Source organism: Sturnira hondurensis, unplaced genomic scaffold, assembly GCF_014824575.4.
Source record: "Sturnira hondurensis isolate 20B ecotype Veracruz unplaced genomic scaffold, ASM1482457v3 Scaffold0020119, whole genome shotgun sequence".
Taxonomy (NCBI): Eukaryota; Metazoa; Chordata; class Mammalia; order Chiroptera; family Phyllostomidae; genus Sturnira; species Sturnira hondurensis.
Genome location: NW_028092750.1, coordinates 6,255,031 through 6,272,426, shown reverse-complemented (window position 1 = coordinate 6,272,426; position 17,396 = coordinate 6,255,031). Strand labels below are relative to the sequence as shown.

The 17,396-nt window shown below is 47.7% G+C and overlaps 1 protein-coding gene across 10 annotated transcripts in view; it reads right to left on the bottom strand.

Moving 5' to 3' along the window:
• Nucleotides 1-17,396, bottom strand: part of EPS15L1 (epidermal growth factor receptor pathway substrate 15 like 1) — a 97,129-nt gene that overhangs the window by 50,905 nt on the left and 28,828 nt on the right. For 7 of the 10 annotated variants that reach the window (XM_037029000.1, XM_037029006.1, XM_037028999.1 and 4 more), the window contains exons 2-9: nt 14,957-14,998; nt 14,671-14,760; nt 14,132-14,179; nt 12,425-12,520; nt 11,288-11,350; nt 8,590-8,715; nt 5,733-5,792; nt 2,078-2,311 (exon numbers count right to left, since the gene is read on the bottom strand). In XM_037029000.1, coding sequence (XP_036884895.1) covers nt 2,078-2,311; nt 5,733-5,792; nt 8,590-8,715; nt 11,288-11,350; nt 12,425-12,520; nt 14,132-14,179; nt 14,671-14,760; nt 14,957-14,998 — 759 coding nt within the window. Of the gene's footprint in view, nt 1-2,077; nt 2,312-5,732; nt 5,793-8,589; nt 8,716-11,287; nt 11,351-12,424; nt 12,521-14,131; nt 14,180-14,670; nt 14,761-14,956; nt 14,999-17,396 lie in introns of those variants that run through there. The other 3 variants (XM_037029001.1, XM_037028997.1, XM_037029004.1) reach the window with 2 other exon arrangements.

The following is a 17,396-nucleotide window of genomic DNA, read 5'->3' as shown; positions in this document are numbered from 1 at the left end:
GAGCCACCAAATCCCCAAGGAGGGAGTTATGAGGCTGGCTTACCTATGCCCATAAGCAACTTCAATCCCACTTGTTTCCTTGTCGCAACAATATATAACCACTAACCTGGCCTACAACACTGAAGAACTCTCAGCAAGAACCCTGAAAACTCAAGGAGGTGCTTGATTATCTTGGAAAACAATAGCCTATACAGGTCTAAGTGACCAGCCTCACCCCCTCTCTCTGTTCCCACCCTTCTGTCCCCTTGCTCACCCTGCCCTGGCCTTCTTCCTGTTTCTAGAACACACGAAGTGCTCCCACTCAGAGCCCTGGCACAGACCAGTCCTCTGACGGCTTCTTGTCATGCAGATGCTAACCCAGACATCACTCCATCACCGGCGTCCAGCTGGCCCCATCGGTAGGAGCATGCCCCACTACTCACCCAGAAGCTTCCAGGCCAGGCCCTGTCCTGATTAATCATGGCTCCCAGACCTTCCTTAGTTTACTCATTTACTTGTTATTTGCCTGTCTTTCCGTAAAGGCAGGGGCCTATCTCAGAGTCACTGTGGCACCCCCACCCCAGGACCTCCGACACATGCCGGGCAGAGGTGGAGAACTGCTGAAGACACCTGGCTGGGCCGTTCAGACACTGGGCTTCTCAGAACACAGCCATGTAAAGCTCACCAACCAGAGGTTAGCAGCCATGGGCCACGCCCTCTGCCCGGCCAGGGCACTTCCAGGAAAGTGTTAGCCTTGTGTCCAGGCTTCCTGACCACGTCTGATCTCCTTTTTTCACTCTACAGTGCAATAGTGTATCCCATCAGCTCCTTGAAAATGAGCTTCCTGAGTCAGAGGTTTAACTTTACAAATATGTCATGAGCAAGAGAAATCACTGTCTAATTATGCCCTTCTCGTTTGCATCATATTCCAAAGTTGCACCGTGGTGCTGGCTGGCCTTCTTGTCACATTCATTGCTTTGCCTTTGAAGCCACAAGTAAGGCAGAAAGCAAAACATGATTACAGATGTAACTTGTTCACGCTCTTGCACATTTTAGACAATCGCAAAGGTATGCTTTTATAAAGATGCTGCACTTGCCAGAATGAAAGTCTTTTTATATGAGATGTTACCATGTGCATGGAGAGTCTGAACGCCCATGCGTCTTCCCATGAAACCTCTCACTCACCTAATCATTCAACACACATTCACTGAGCATCGAAATACCAGAGACTGTTCTTGATGGTGAGGTTATAACAAAGATCTAACTCTGCTCTCACAAAGCTCCAAGGTGTGTGTGTAAACAGACCATACATAATTTACTAGAGAATAGGCCAGGTGTGGGAATCTAGAAAAATGTGGGGAAGAGGGAGGCGAACGACTGAGTGGACAGGACCTGGGGATTGCTGGGTAACAGTGCGGTCGCGCCAGGCTCCTTGATGAAGTGCCCCCATGAGGAGAGGGCTCACTAAGCAAGGTGACACAGTCTGGGGGACACCCCTCCCAGCAGAGGCACTGCCTGAAGCAGGAAGGGCAGAGACATGAACAGAGGGCCTGCCCCAAGGTGGGCACTTGCTGAGTGCGTGTGAGGAAGGGTGGTATTCATATGCAACTGAGTACAACAGTTAACTCTAAGTCCTTGCTGCTACGGTCTGAATGTTTATGTCCCCCTAAATTCTCATGTTGAAATTAATGTGATGGTGTTAGAAGGAGGGGACCTTGTGAATGCAATGAGTGCCCTTATAAAGGGACCCAGAGAGCTCCCTCACCCCTTACACCATGTGAGGACACAGCGAGTGGATGGCTGCCTATGAACCAGAAAGCCCTCGCCGGTTGCCCACGTTTTGATCTAGAACTTCCATCCTCCACAACGATGAGACATAAACAAGGATGTCTGCTGTTTACAAACCACCTGGTCTATAGTGTTCTGTTACAGCAGCCCGAATGGACTAAAATAGCTGTCACAAATATTTTTAATTTAATCATAAGTGTTGCCTTTTTGGGGTCACAGAGTACTTGCTCCCAAGAAACATCTTGCTGGAGCTCCGCACATGCGAGCAGCTGTGTTGAGAAGGGGGCACAGACCCAGAAGGCCCCCGTACCTGTGTCTGCTTGACGCTGTGCTTGGGAGACAAGCTTCCCGTGCTGTTCAGGCTGCTGACACTGCCGTGGGAAGGCGTGGAGCGGAGGCTGTCTTTGGGGGGGGGGCTGGCAGGCAGGACGGGCACAGCGCCCGGGAACACTGTCTTCTTTCTCTTGGAGGGTGGGATGAGGGGCGGAGGTAAAACGGAGGGCACAGGTTCCTTCTCGAGGGCTCGGTACACCAAGTGCATGGCCTGTGAGTGCAAAAGAAAATCACACTCAGGTGGCTAGGCTGAGGGCGGAGCGAGGACAGCTCTGTTAGGGTTGCAGTGACCAGACAAAGATGGTTCTTCTAGAGGTCGCTTCTAAGGTAAACGCAGTAAAAATTAACCTCTTCCAATAAGCTATACTTCCAAGGCAAAATTTTCCAAGACATTTGTTTAATAGTGTGAGACTGAATGAGTACAAAAGGAAGTCGACTGATACGCCAGGCTCCATACATGTCCCCTCACTACACAGGAGGACCACCGGCTCCACAGCTAATGATTTCCAAAGTACTGGAATTTGCAAGTCTGAAGACACACCAGGAGAGCTGTGTGTACTTCAGGATAGTCTGGAGACACAGAGAACTCCAGGAAAGGACAGGCGGCTCTTCTGTTTGGGACAAGTAGCAAAAGGAAACTTTGTCTAAAACAGGATTAAACGTTTAGTTTAATATGTAACAAAACCCAACAACAATTACAACCCTCCTCACTTCAAAATACTCTCCAAGTTGCTATCTGCAGAGAGAACAGATCCTCTACGAAACGTTACACCCAGCTAGTGAAGAAAAGAAACACAAAATGACACAGTTTTAAGACCCATTTGTAAAAGAATATAAATCTTGGCTGACAGATGAGAAAGGACAGAAACAAAACAAAAAGGGGCTCATAGACATGAGAGAAGAGAGACACACCCCAGGTTTGCTCTGGCCGATCACCCCATCCCTGAGGGCCACCCCAAGGGCATGTGAATGATACAAACACTTTAAAGCACCATTAGAAGAAATATTAAAAGAATAAATAATGAGGGGGCTAGGGGAGGAGGCTGAGGAGTTCATGTTTAACAGGGACAGGGTTTCAGTTCTGCAAGCTGTAGAGAGTCCTGGAGACAGACAGTGGTGGCGGCGGCCCAACAGCGTGAGTGTGCTCAGTGCCCCTGACCTGGATGGACACTCAGCCATGGTTAAGATGGCGAATGTTATGTGTACTTCACTACATACACACACACACACAAATAACAAAGGATAAGCAGTGAAAATAACAGGAAGACGGAGAAACACTGAACATACTCAAACTGAAAAGGCAGAACTGAGTTGACACGTGAGGAAAACACAACTGAGCACTGGTCAGGTGTCGGGGACTATGAAGGGAATGGAAGAGAAATCTGTAATTCCCTTGTGAAATGGTTTAGAGTTCATCTAGAAGTTTAAAATCTCAAAGGCTTAACATACACAATAAAGATAATAAAAAACTTCACTTCATGTATGTTGTAAAAAAAATCACATTTTAAAGATTTTTAAAATTCCTCAAACAGAAGATGTATCTTAAGGACATGGTTGGGCATTCCCACATAATGCACAATTTTAAAAAAAAATGTTGTTCTTGCCCTGGCTGGTGTGGCTCAGTGGATTGAGTGCCAGCCTGCAAACCAAATGGTCCTGGTTCAATTCCCACTCAGGACACATGCCTGGGTTGCAGGCCAGGTCCCCAGTAGGGGGTGTGCGAGAGGCAACCAAACATTGATGTTTCTCTCCCTCTCTTTCTCCCTCCCTTCCCCTGTCTAAAAATACATAAATAAAAAAATTTTTTTAAAGTTTTTTTCTTGGGTGGGAGCTGTTGAACTTAATTGCTGTTTATTGGAGCCTTGCTTGCCCTTAACTACAAGGGGCCACTTTATTCTTTGTTTGATATAATGGAATGAGGTGAGTGAGTAAATCCTGTGAATGGGAGAGAAAAGTCCAACATGGGAGTGAGGTGGAAGGAAGAGAGGAAGAAGAGGAGGGAAAGAATGACAGACGCACAGGATGAGGAGGTCAGCCCAGCCCACCGGGTAGATGAAGAGGCTGGGGGCTGCTGTGGGGTGTGGAATGCAGCCCCAGGACAGGGGAGACCTATTTACACACAGCTCCCCTGCTGCCACTAAAAGGGGAAGAGGGTGGGAGCGCCTGGGCTTAGGCATGGGTAGAAGCTGGCATGGAGCAGGGTGAAATGCTGGGGCACTTGGTGGGCACGGCTACATGCACACTTACTTCCCAACTATCTGCTGGGAGGACTAGGGAGCAGGGACACCCCAGGGTCACTGACCACCCCAGTGCCCAGATCCCGGTTTCCAGCATCTATCTCCATTACATGGACTGGGGCTCCCTGGAAACAGGGGATGCCAGGAGGCTTATCGTGTCACAAGGAAGCAACTGGTCAGAGAATGATGGGATGTCACCAAAGGACAAAGAAGCCAGCTAAGAAGGAGCTCCCAGTGGGCAAAATAAGTCATGCCAGTGAAGGATTAAAAACTACAGAGCAAAGGACACATCCATTAGTCCACTCTGATACAAACCAATTCCTGACAGTAGGAGGCCAGCTAGAAAATGTGCAAGAAATGATGGAATTACATGACTACCACCTGCAACCTCCAGAATCCTAACTCATGCAGGCTAGACTCCTGGAAGGGTGGGAAAACCGGCAGGGAGAATCAGAGGGGTCACAGGGTGTTCAGTCCCCACATGCTCTCACAACAGACTGAGCACAAAGAAAAAGAGTAACTGCAGAGTAAAACCCCAGCTTCCACCGTGACCTCAGTCAAGAATTGACATCTTTGTAATGACATGTAATGTCACACGTCAAATGGATGACATGTAATAAGACATCACATGTCCTACGGATACCTCAGGAGAACATATCCCAGTCACCTTGGTGCAGTCCTGCCCCATCACAGTGCACGGCCTGGATCATCAGACGGAACAGCAGACAGGCCCACACCGAGGGCCACTATAAACTGCACTCTCCAAACGTCCATACAGCCGTGAGACACGAAGACAGACGCAGCTGCCCCAGATCGGAGGACACAAGAGAGACAGGGCTACAGAACACAACATACCAGACTGGCGTCTCTTCCACTACGAAGGACATTTTGGGGATAAACGGCAAAATCTGAATAATATCCTTAGATTAGATAATACAATAGATACAGTTACTTGTAAAATATAGCCTATAATAATACATACTATAATAGATTAAATAATGTCAAAGTTCATTTCCTGATTTTGAAATGGAAAGTGGTTATACAAAAGAATTCCCTGGTTTTAAGAAACACACACTGAAGTATCTCGGGTTTAAAATGTATCACATCTGCAACTTACTCCACAAGGGTTCAAAAGAAAAACCCATGGATATGGGCTCACGTACGCATACACTCAGAGAGAGAGAGAAAGGGAGGGGAAATGTGATAAAACAGTAACACCGGGGAACCTGAGTGAAGGATACTCAGAAGTATTACTGCAACTTTAAAAAAAATCTTAATTATGTCAAAATAAACTTTCAAAAATTAAAAAAGAACAAATGAATCTGGAAGCCTTCCCCACCCCGCCCCATGAAAGGAACAACAGGACGGGGAACGAGAGCCACAGAGGGGGCCTACCACAGCAAACTCGTCTCTGTCCAGGTGTCCGTCCTTGTCAATGTCACTGAGGTCCCAGACCTGCAAGGAAAGCACGGCAAGGCTTACTAGGGAGGAAGGGGCTGCTGTGCAGCGGGTGAGTCACCAGAACTCAGATTCCGAGTGCGTGCTGGAGTCAAACACAAACGTCAAGAACCAGTCTGTGGGTTCTCTGAAAAACCATCGTCCAACGAACTATTATGAGTTACAAGAACCATTCCATCGTATTATGTTGATTTCTCTCTTACAAATGATCATGATTATAATCACATCCTCCCTGACTTTTTCCTCCGTCACTTTGTAAAGAAATCTTAGATAGAAAAGAGAGTTTGGTTTGGGCACAGGGGGTGCCCTAAACATAAGACACCCCCATACACACTCACCCACACAATTAGCCCCCGCCCACATCCTCAACGCAAGGGTCATGAGCATGCGGTTGAGCAGGACTGTGGTGTCTCATCTCCTCCCATCACCATCAGGGACAGTGAGTCAGGTGCCACAGAATGTGCTAGGCCCACCGAGTACCTGAAGACCAGGCAGACAGGTATGGGTTCCTACAAAAAGGTTGCGTACCAGATTTTCTAAAGCACAACTGAGACGCTATCTTTCTGACCCAAGTCAGCTGCCTAGCTTGGACCACACTGGACACAGCACCAGTGCCCTGAGCTAAGGGGACACCCAGGGGTCCATCTGAGATGCTTCACATGCTGGCACACCTTCCCACCCACATCAATCATTAGGGACTTCAGCCCATGGATGTGTCTCACACGTGGGTCCTCCTCTCTACCCCGCTGTGCCCTTGGATCTAGCCTCTCAGACATTCTAGAGGCCAGAGTCTCCAGCTGGCCTCCCTGCTTCTAGTCCTACCCCCAGGGTTACCTCAGGGCCTGCTCTAGAGTAAACTCTGACCCTGCCGTGCTGCGCCCTGCCCTGCAGACAGCTCCTCAGCCTGGCACACGGAGCCCCTGGTACCCTTAACAGGTCCCGCAACCCAGGCCAGCCTCCTGGGACTCCACCGTGACCTCTAGGGACCCCAAAGTAGTAATAGTCCCTTCAAGCATGTGAATGCCCTTTTAAAGGTGTTCAGGAAAGCTGGCAAGAGCAAAGCCATGTAACTAGCCTTGAAGACAATGAGGTCATTAAAGTCCATGAAAATGGCTATATGAAACTTTAATAACAAAACTATTTTCATAAGACATGAGCTAATTTTAAAGCTTCACTACAACTAGTGCTGATGACTTAGTGGAATTTCTAAAAGTATAAACTAAAAACAATAAAAAAGAAAGGTGTTCAGTACTGGGCTGAGTGCTTGCTTCATGCCTTTTCAACTCAGGAAGCAGAGGCACCAGAAGACACAGTGTCTATGCAGGGAAACCAGCACAGGATGGGCCTTCCTGCCTCCACAGTCCTCCCCATGCCCAGGGATGCCCCTCTGACGTGGGGCCAGATCATTCTTCGTGGGGCATCCTAGGCACTGCGGGGTGTTGTGTGGCATCTTTGGCCTCTACCCACCTGATGCCAACAGCACCCAACTCAGGTAGAACAACCAAACTGTCTCCTGACATTGCTCAATGTTCCCTGGACGAGGACTGCCATACCCAGCATGCCAGGCTGCCTCTGACTGTGCTGTCACGTGTGTGGCCGTCTCAATCTGTAGTCTGCACCCACATCTTCACTCCAGAGGACACCACCCCTCTGCATGCCTCTGCTCAGGTAAGTCAGGCACCTCCCTCCACTCCTGTCCTTACTGGATATGACTATAATTAGCAGGGAGGCAGTAGGCGTGGGGGACACCAGAGAAGAGAAGCAGCTCTGGGGGCCACCCAGGACCCCATTCCCTTCTCTGGGCAACCCTGGGCTATTTATCAGCCACTCTGAAGGCCCCCATTTCCTCATCTGGAAAACAGGGGTGACATCATCCAACATAGGTGGCTGCAAGGACTCAATGACTTCATTCAAGCAAAGTACTAGAACAAGGCCTGGCACATACTAAGCCACTGATAAATAAGTATGAGGCTCTTAACCATCATTTATTTTTTTGATCTCCTGGACTATATATAATTTCTTCCTCATCTCCAAGTGCCCAGCAAAGGCCTGGTCTAGAGGCAGCACCTGCAGGGGCCTGAGGCAGCAGGGGCAGATACTTGGTCCTCCTACTCTGGGCCTAAGGCTGCCAAGTCACAGCAATCCTGTCCAGAGAGACACAACAACTGTCCCAAGTCCTGTGCAGGAAACTTAGCAGACACAGCTATGCAGAACGGGGCTTTGTGTGCAGAACAAACACCAGGGCCAAGACACAAACCTCGGGAGAGGAAATACACTCTGGGATAGAATGCTCTACCTAAAAAACTTGTATTTTCACTTGGAACAAAATTAAGGCTTTTTTTAAAAAAAGGGAATGCATAATTTTTTTTCTAATTTTGCAGAATTGAAATTACCTTTACCTTAAGGGGAGAAAAAGTAATTAAAAACAGAAAGAAATAAGATAGAGATATACGCTCCCACACTTCTCCCTGGAAACACAACTGAGGGGGAAATTCCAGATCTGGGTTCGAGTCCCAGACCCACCTGGCCCTAGGCCCTGGACAGCAAGTCCACTTCTGAGGCTGCCTCCCCATGGGTGCAATGGGCCACACAACAGCGTCTCCCACAGGCTGGGAAACACGTGAGCCACAGCCGTAAGGCCCTGGGCGAGCCTGGCCGCAGCAAGTGCTCCACCCACATGGGCTCTTACAAAGGCCAGTGATGGAAGCGTGATAAAGCCTTGAGAGTGCTCGTGGGGAGCAACATGGGGCCAGCGGAACTCAGCAGCATTAAATGAGGTGACAGAACCACTTACCCTGCCCAGGACATCAAGAGGCAGCTTTGAGTTCATGAGAACTGGCTTGACTTTGTCTCCAGACAGCAAGCCATTTATGGGTAAGAGGCTTTCGAAAATGCCATCAAATTTTGCCTTTTCTTCCACCTAATTGGAAAGAAACAGCCTGAGTGAGTAAAAATGCGGGCCTGTGGGAGAGTCCAGCTGGAAGCTGGATGAAAATAGGTGAGGACACACTCCTGGTCTCACCTAAATGCACAGGAGAGGATTACAGCTGTTCCAGAATAAACGTATACCCCAAAAGAAACCTCTCTCTGGCACTCGAGGATCAGACCCCAGGGCCTGCTTGGGAGACACCTCAGGTCACTCTACCAATGTCCTGGGACACAGAGTGTGCATGGATTCTTAGTTCTTTAAGACAAAGAACTAAACCTGGATATCAATCTACAGAACTAACAGACCTAAAGAACCAAATACAAGAGTAAGCTAAAGACTTAAGTAACTAACAATCCAAATCAGCTTTAAGCTAGGAATTTCCCGTGTCTAACAGTAAAAAATAAATGAGGGTCCCCATTAATAGAGTGAAGGTCTGGGCCAAGCAGCAGCTACTGTTTTGAAATGTGACACGAGGACAGTGTGTAAAGGGGGCTGTTGGTGAGGAAGGTCTGGGCAGGGGACTCCAATCTGCCTCCTGCAGAAACAGCCTGCAGCAACTGGAACCAGGGGACAGCAGACCTCACACCATCCACTCTGACCAGAAGCTGAAGCCACTGGGGCCCTAGGAAAACACCCTCAGCAAGTGTTCATTGAAAGAAGAAAGGGGAAGTCAAATGTGGTGCATACATACACCACAGAGGGGGAAATTCTGACACTGACCATGGCATGGGTGAGCCTGGAGGCCACTGAGTGAGATAAGCCAGACACCAAGGCCAAATGCTGTGTGACTCCACTTCTATGAGGCACCTAGATGGTCAGACTCACAGAGGCAGAAAGCAGAATGGTAGGTGGGGGTGGGGACTTAGTGTTTCATGGGGACAGGGTCTGTTTGAGAAAATGAACAAGTGCTAGAGAGGGATGGAGGTGGCGGTCGGGGAACAACGTGGATGTACTTAACATCACTACTGAACTGCAGGCTTAAAAATCATTAAGATGGTGAACTTTATGCATATTTTACCACAATTTTTAAAAAAGAAAGAAAGAAAGAAAAAGAAGAGAAACAAGAAGACAACCAGACACTGCACACGTGAGGCACTGTGAACGGCAGGAAGCCAAACACCCCATGTCCGCCTGGAGCATCTGGGTTCTCCACCTGGTCCGTCAGGCCTGCTGACCCAGTGCTTCAAGAAGCCCAGAAACTTTCACAACAGACGAGAACACCTGTTGCTTCAGGCTTTTCTGTCTCTGTTTCTCTGAATGGCATCTCTCTCAAAAACAGTCTACCCAATCTCAGCCCCACTCCACCCCCACAAGGCCTCACGGGCTCCTCAGCTGCCATCCCTCCTCCTAAGGCCTCCACACAGCCCCCACCAGGGAGGGGCTGGAAACGGTCAAGGAATAGGATCTCATTGGTGCTGTTTTCATGACAAAACAGCCCTTTCTCACAGTAGGGGCCATGAAATCGGATGACAAAGAAAACGTCCTTTGCTACTGTGATCACCACTAGCAAACTGCTCAATGGCTCACAGAGGCACCTTCACAACTCCGTGGTCAAGTGAGGCCTCCTTCTGCCCCGTCCCTGCACAGACCTCCCTCCATCCAAACCCTTTCAGACCACTCCCATCAAAACAGGAAAGAGACACTTGGGAGGGAGAGGAGTGGTCTTTATTGCATAGCAATCGTTGTTGATGTCAGTTTTGAAGCCAAATAACAGTGAGGGAAGGTGACAACCCTCTGACAGTGCGTGGGACTGAGGCAGTCTCATTACCGGGGGGACCATCTCTGCATCCCCATGTGCATTAACTTTACAAGTAATTCTGTACCTACTAGAAGATGCCACTTCATTTTTTTCTTACTGGAAACTGCAAGACAGTTTTCCGGCCATAACATCTTTCTTTATGTGCTGAGAGCAACTTCTCAAAAAGCAACAAGAGCCCTGGCCAGGTGGCTCAGTTGGTTGGAGCATGGACCTGTACACCAAAAGGTTGCCGGTTCGATCCTGGATTGGGGCACGTACGGAAGACAACCAATTGATGTTTCTCTCTCACACCAATGTTTCTGTTTCTCTCTTTCTCTCTCCACCTCCAAACAATAAATATATATTCAGGTGAGGATTTTTTTAAAAAGCAACAAGAGCATCAGGGAAGAAAGAACATTAATGCACAAGCCGGCTGGAGACGAGAGGAAGGGCTGCAAAGACATGTCAGAGGTCCTCGTGCTTATCAACTCTCACCGTTTCCCCTTTATCCTGATTAACCAGCTTCAGCAGCAGAAACCACAGAACACGACCTAAAAATGTATGATTTAAACTCTAAAGTTTTCAGAATCCAATGCCTGAATCTGAGTTGACTGCCTTCATAGGCAACACACAACTATAGTAAAAGGCCACAGCTGTTCCCAAAACTCTCATTAGAAAAAGTGTTCTGTCCAAGTTCTGTGGCATCCTCACTCTGAAACAGAAAAGGTGATACAACAGTCCTATAACATGTTTGAATCGACATCAGAAATGGCCAAAACAACTGCATGTGAAGGACAGCCAAGGAGTGCTACCCCTACCACTTACCCTCACAGCCCAATGGGCTTCTACAGAAGGCGGCGTGACCATCAAAGGGCTGCTGGTGTCATGCTGGGAAAAAAAGAGAAACATTCTACTGTGGCTGGCACAGAATCAAGTTACAGGAGGGTATGTTTATACAAAGGATACACATTTCAAAGTGTTTTCAAAACAAGGAGTGAGGGGGAGGAGAACGGTGCGCTCCCCCTTCTAGGAGTGCACCCTTGCCTATCGTACCTCTCAGGCGTGCATGTCTAAACCCTGAGGGGCCCCACAAGACTTGCAGCCAGGGGAGCAGTGGGCAGCGGTAGCTTATCCCAGCTAAGCCCTTGAACCTGTCCGCATGGTCCCCTTTTCCTTCGACTTTCCAGTGAGCTGATAGCAGCCCCACCTTGGCTCACTTCTTTCCCGTAACACTTCTAGAGAGCCACAGCCATCCGGCCTATGCTCTCCCATTGCTCTGTTCATCCTAAGCCCCACCTTGCTTTAACAGACTGTCCTCAGCTTTAACAAACATACTCAAAATAACAAAAATAATTTTTAAATGGGTGAAGACCTCAAAAAGTTAAACACAATGAGCACAGGACCCAGCAATTCCACTCTTAGGTATGCCCCCAAAGAAGTGAAAACGGGTGCACAAATGAATCCTTGTATGTGACTGTTTACGTCCACCGGCAGACGAGCAGATTAAACAAACCGGTGGCCATACAATGCAACCCTCTCCAGCCGCGAAGAGGAGTGAAGCGCTACACGCGCTACGATGTGGATGAACCTCAACAACACTATGCTGAGTGAGAGAAGGTAGATGTATGATTCCATAAAATGTCTAGAATGGGCAAATGCAGAAACTGAAGCAGATTAGTGGCTGCCAGGGGCTGGAGGAGAAAGAAATTGGGGGCCATTGCTTATTGGGTAGAGGGTTTCCTCTTGGGGTGATGAAACTGTTCTACAACTACATAGAGGTAATGGTTGCACAACATTATTTATGCACTAAATGCCACGGAATTGTTCAAAATGATTAATTTTAGATTATATGAATTTCATCCCAATAAAAAAAACAGGGGGAGAAAACCTGGAGAGAGAGAAAGAGAGAGACAAATAGATGCGGGACATCACAAGGTGAACTGGAAGCGTTTGGACACTTACGAATTTAGGCGGTGGCATGTTTAAATTCAGATTGCTCAAGGTAACTTCATGGCCACTCTGCGCACAGGCCACCAGTCTCAGTGCAACATAGAAACCCTGCAAAAATCCAAAAAAGGATGAAGTGTAAATCCTACCCGGCTGGAGGTGGCAGCAGAGGAAGAGCCTCCTGCGGCAGCAGGCTCCAGGGAAAGAGAGATTCCAGTTCCCTTTAAGGAGGAAGACTGTGTGGGCAAAGTCAACTATGGTGATGAGTGGAAGAGGTCTCACCCTGGGAACAAATGCATACGCTACAACAGACTTGGCCCATTTGCATTTTGAATGCTGTAAAATTTCATATAAATGTATTTAAAAAAATAATGAGCTCCCAACACTTAGGAAATGCTAGCTTGTATAAGTAGCAAGCTTTACATGTTTAAGACTATGAATTATAATTCACATATGTGACTTTTAAAAAATGGTTCGAAATAGACACAATGTTGGAGAATTTACATTCAGGATTCGTTGTGATCCCTTTGGTTGGCCTCACTGATGAGGGCATGCCCTGCTCACCTGCTCCCACCACAGGGACAAAGGCCCTAAACAAGGCCAACAGCAGCCTTGGCTCCCTCCTGCTCTCCTCCTAACCCTGAACCAGTCACACCGCAGGTTTAGTGGACTCACACAGTATTGCCTAATGTTTTTTTAAGTGATCAACTGGACCAAGACCATGGACTGTTTTAGAGCTATAATTATACTTTTAAAAATGTCTTCAAAAAGTAAGCAATAGATTAGACTTCCTCAGGCTGCTATCCACAGAACACCCATGTAGTGTGCGAAGTAAAGAGAACATAAGTTTAGGGGCTACATTAGGCAAAGGTACCAGGCTTCTTCCCTGTGAGGATCCTCAGAACCTTACACAGGCAGATACACAATGTAAATCCCAAGAAAGGGAGGAATAGTGGATGGTGCTTTCCCAGTGGATCAGATTATGGACTGTGGGACACCAGAAACAGTACCTCTTGGAATGTAGTTTAGGGACAAGCTAAACTCAATTAAAATATGACCATTTAAAGTCATTTGTAAGCACTACAAATGTCCACGTATAGAACATTCTCAAAGTGACGAAACTGTTATGGACTAGGAACCAGCAGTTGCCAGAGGCTGGGGTGTGACTTCCGAGGGCAGCAGGAGGGGGCTGTCTGGGGTGCTGGGGCAGTTCTGGGTCCTAACTGTGGTGATGGCTGTGCAAATCTAAGTGAGTGATAAAATGACACAGAACTACACCCACCAAAAAACCACGAAGAAGGGCATGTAAAACTGGTCAGCTCTGAGTAAGGCCTCTGGTTTGGTGCTGCCCTGGTGCTGAACATAAGCGACAAAAGTGACTCTCACTCGGGAGGCTGAGGAAGGAGACATGGGAACTCTGAACTATTTCTGCAACTTCCACAAGAGTCTGAAGTTATTTCAAAATAAAATGTTTTGAAAACATTTTAATCACTTCTAAGCACACAAAATATGAAAAGATACACTAACCATGAAACATGGCTCCAAGTGTTCAACAAAAGGCCTTTATTTAGAAAGAAAACCTTCCCGTTTAAAAAACTTGACAGCTGCACTTTTGTCTAGTGACACAAGTCAGGGGTGCAACCAGGAGGAAGCGCAGAGGTGGCCAGCCTGGGGATCTGGCCAGGGCCCTCACTTGCTCTGAGCATACGTGCATGTATATACCTGTTTGTCCAAGAACCCTTTACCTTCTGGGTCAGCCAAGTCCCATATCTGTGAAAACACAAAAATTCTCATGAGTGTGAACCGCCAATCACTGCCCATTTATTCCCAAAACAGGAGCCACTACCACTGTACAAAGGCCTTAAGGGTAGACCAATCCCACTGCTGGCACCAGGAAAAGCGGAGGCGCAGGCTGGGACAATCCCCAGCTGGGCACAGTGAACGACCTGTGCCTCGCCGCTGCCAGTCCACAGCAGAGCTCCAAGAACCCCAGGTCCACTCGGCTCCCAAGCTGACGAAGATCCATAAATTGTCAAGACTCCTAAACGCTCTGGCCTCTTACCTGCTACCTAAGCAGCAGGTGGCAGCTGCCACCAGAGCTTGTGGACCCACCACTTAATTATATCCCTGAGAAATTGGCAGTGGCCCACCCACTCCCCAGGAGGCCTGTCCCCAAGAAGAGGGGTCTGCGGAGGGCAGCCTTCCACCTGCCAAGGGAGCCCCAAGGGCGGCCACAGAAATCACCCTCACTCTTGACCTACCTTCCCAAGGATAATGTCTGAGAGCCCAGACTTCTTTAGAAAAAGTGCAGCTTCACTGGCTCCAACTCTCCCTGTGTATGCTGGGTCTACCTGCAATGAGGGAGTGACACAGATGCCACTTCAGGAAGCGGGGCAGCACGTAAGGCAACACCCACCACACTAACTGGAGCGGATAATCCAGAGAAAGGAAGGAACCAGAGGTTGCACCAGGCTTCAATACAGGGCCTGTGGCTTTCTGAGTCACTCAGTCTCTTGTTCCAGCCAAAAAGATACCAGTGAAACTCACCTGCTTATAATAAGATTCATATAATGGATTTCCAGTGGGAATCTGTAAACAGAACCAGATATTGGTTAAAAGTCGCCCTGACGAGCATGAGTCGGTTGAGTGTCATCCCAAAACTGAAAGGTCGCCAGTTCGGTTCCTGGTCAGAGCACATGCCTGGGTTGTGGGCCCAGTCCCTGGTTGGGGCATTTGTGAAAAGCAACCAACTTATGTTTCTCTCACACACTGATGTTTCTCTCCCTTTCATTGTCTCTCCCTTCCCCCCTCTGTAAAAATAAAAAAGTGAAATCTTAAAAAAAAAAAAGATATTGGTTAAAAGTGGACTCACCCCTCAATTGTGTCATTACCAAAATATACGATAGTAAAAAATAAAACATATGTACTTTACATGTCCTGTATACACAGACTATAGTTTATTTCAGACACAGATACTATACTTACTCGACTTAGAAAAAGGAAATGCTAATGTTCTTTAATAAGTCCCAATTTCTGCATCAACAACATGGTTGTTCAGGCAGGAGTGACAGCCCAGAATCAACTACCATTGAAGAACAGTGGGATTCCTTCAATGTGTCGGAATTCAGAGAAACACACCCTTAACCTGAGACCATCCTCTGGCTCCAGAATCAGAACAGGAGTCTCTGTACATCATTCATGAATCACCAGACACACAAGCTTCAGACCAGTTTCCCAGCCCCAGGTTTCGCCCACACCTGCCCAAAAGACTACGTAGAAGTGCACACTGACTAGAAGAGCGCTGGCTAGTGACTGCTCCCACTGTGCAAGGCAGGAATTTCAAAGCCCTCCGCTCAGCACCAGACACTCCACATCCTGTCCATCAGATCTCCAAGACATTGCTATTAACTGCCTCGTCCAGTGTCACGTGGCAAGCCAAGACCACACCTGGATCCAGCCTGGTTGGCAGCTGAGTCTCTGCGCTTTCCACCACATGCAGAACCTCTCTTCCAGTGAGCCATACCCCAGTGGGAAGGAGATGGCAAGTGGGGGAGGTGGCACCTGGGAAGGAATTAAGCAGCCACTGACATGTGGGCTATAAAGGCTGATATGTGTTGGTGTTTTGCTGAGTGCAGGGAGCAAAGCAATATGTGAACCTTCTGTTGATTCAGTGAGCAAAGAAACATGAGGATGACCCCATTACATATATGATCACACAGAAGAAGAGATGTGAACACAGCTAAAAAGAAGAAAGTGGGAAAGATGAGGACTGGATGAAGGGTGGGGTTACAATATTTATTAAAAAGTCTTTGAATATTACTGTGTGACTTCTCATAACAAATGACTGGGGGAGGTGGGTTCCTTCCTTCCCGTTATAATCACTGGATCTGAACCAGCAAAACACTTGTAAACGCTGTGCCATAAAGTCACTTCAGGTCAAAAATAATGCCCAGATTATGGTCAGCTTCTTGGGTTGGGGGGCAGGGTGCCAGCACCAGCGAACATATGAAGAAGCAAAGTACTAAGAACAATACCCCTGCAGAAGGAAAACAGGAAAAAAGGCATAGAGAGCTGAAAGGGAACAATGTTAAAACACAAAGAAAAAGGGAAGAGAAAAGGGGAAATCCTAAAAAGGCAGAAAACACTAAGCAAAAATAAGAAAAACTAAGCAAGAAAGGCTGGAAGATGATGAGTAAGGGCTTGAGAAAGAAAAGGTGATGACACCAGTGAGGACTAAGAAGTAAGTATGCTGCTGCATCAGCCGCCTGCTCGGAGCCCTTGCCTGACAGTCTCTGGGGAGGGCTGTCACCCTCAGTTCCTTATGACCTTAGGCAGCAGTGTCCATCATCACACTGTGTGGCCCCCTAGGTTTCAAACTCCACATGCTTTCAAAACACACCCATCTCCCCAATGGAGTAAGGCTGACAGAAGAAGCAAAGTCAAGCAGGCAATTTGTCCTCTCTCACTCAAGGTGACAGTGGTCAGGCCAATACAGCACATCACTTGCCACTGACTCACTGGAGTGGAATGCACAAACCCAGAGGCCCCCACTATGAAAGCAAAGGTCTCCTTCCTGCCAAAAATCAGAGAGGCACAGGTCTGAAGTGTATTTCCTATCATTTTTTTTCTTTTTTAAAGATTTCATGGCAAGAAAGGTTTCCAAGCTACTGAGTCCAGTGAAAAAAAGTTACAGTATTTGGGGCAGGCAGGGCTAAGAGCTGTCTCAAACTTTGCAAATGCTTCTGACCTACATGATCCATGATCTATGAGAAATAAGACCCTGAATAGTTCAGAAAAGTATCTGAAGCCACCAGACCCAAAACACCACCCACCTTTGCTGAGGGCTGACCCCTTTAACAGTCTAGGGCCAGGTGTCAACTCCATCTCAACTGGCGGAAACCAGAGTGCGCCTCTGACACCCCTAATTGGTAATTAACTTGGGTAAGCTGAAGCAATGAAGCAAATAAAGGTCTGAATTTAATTACAC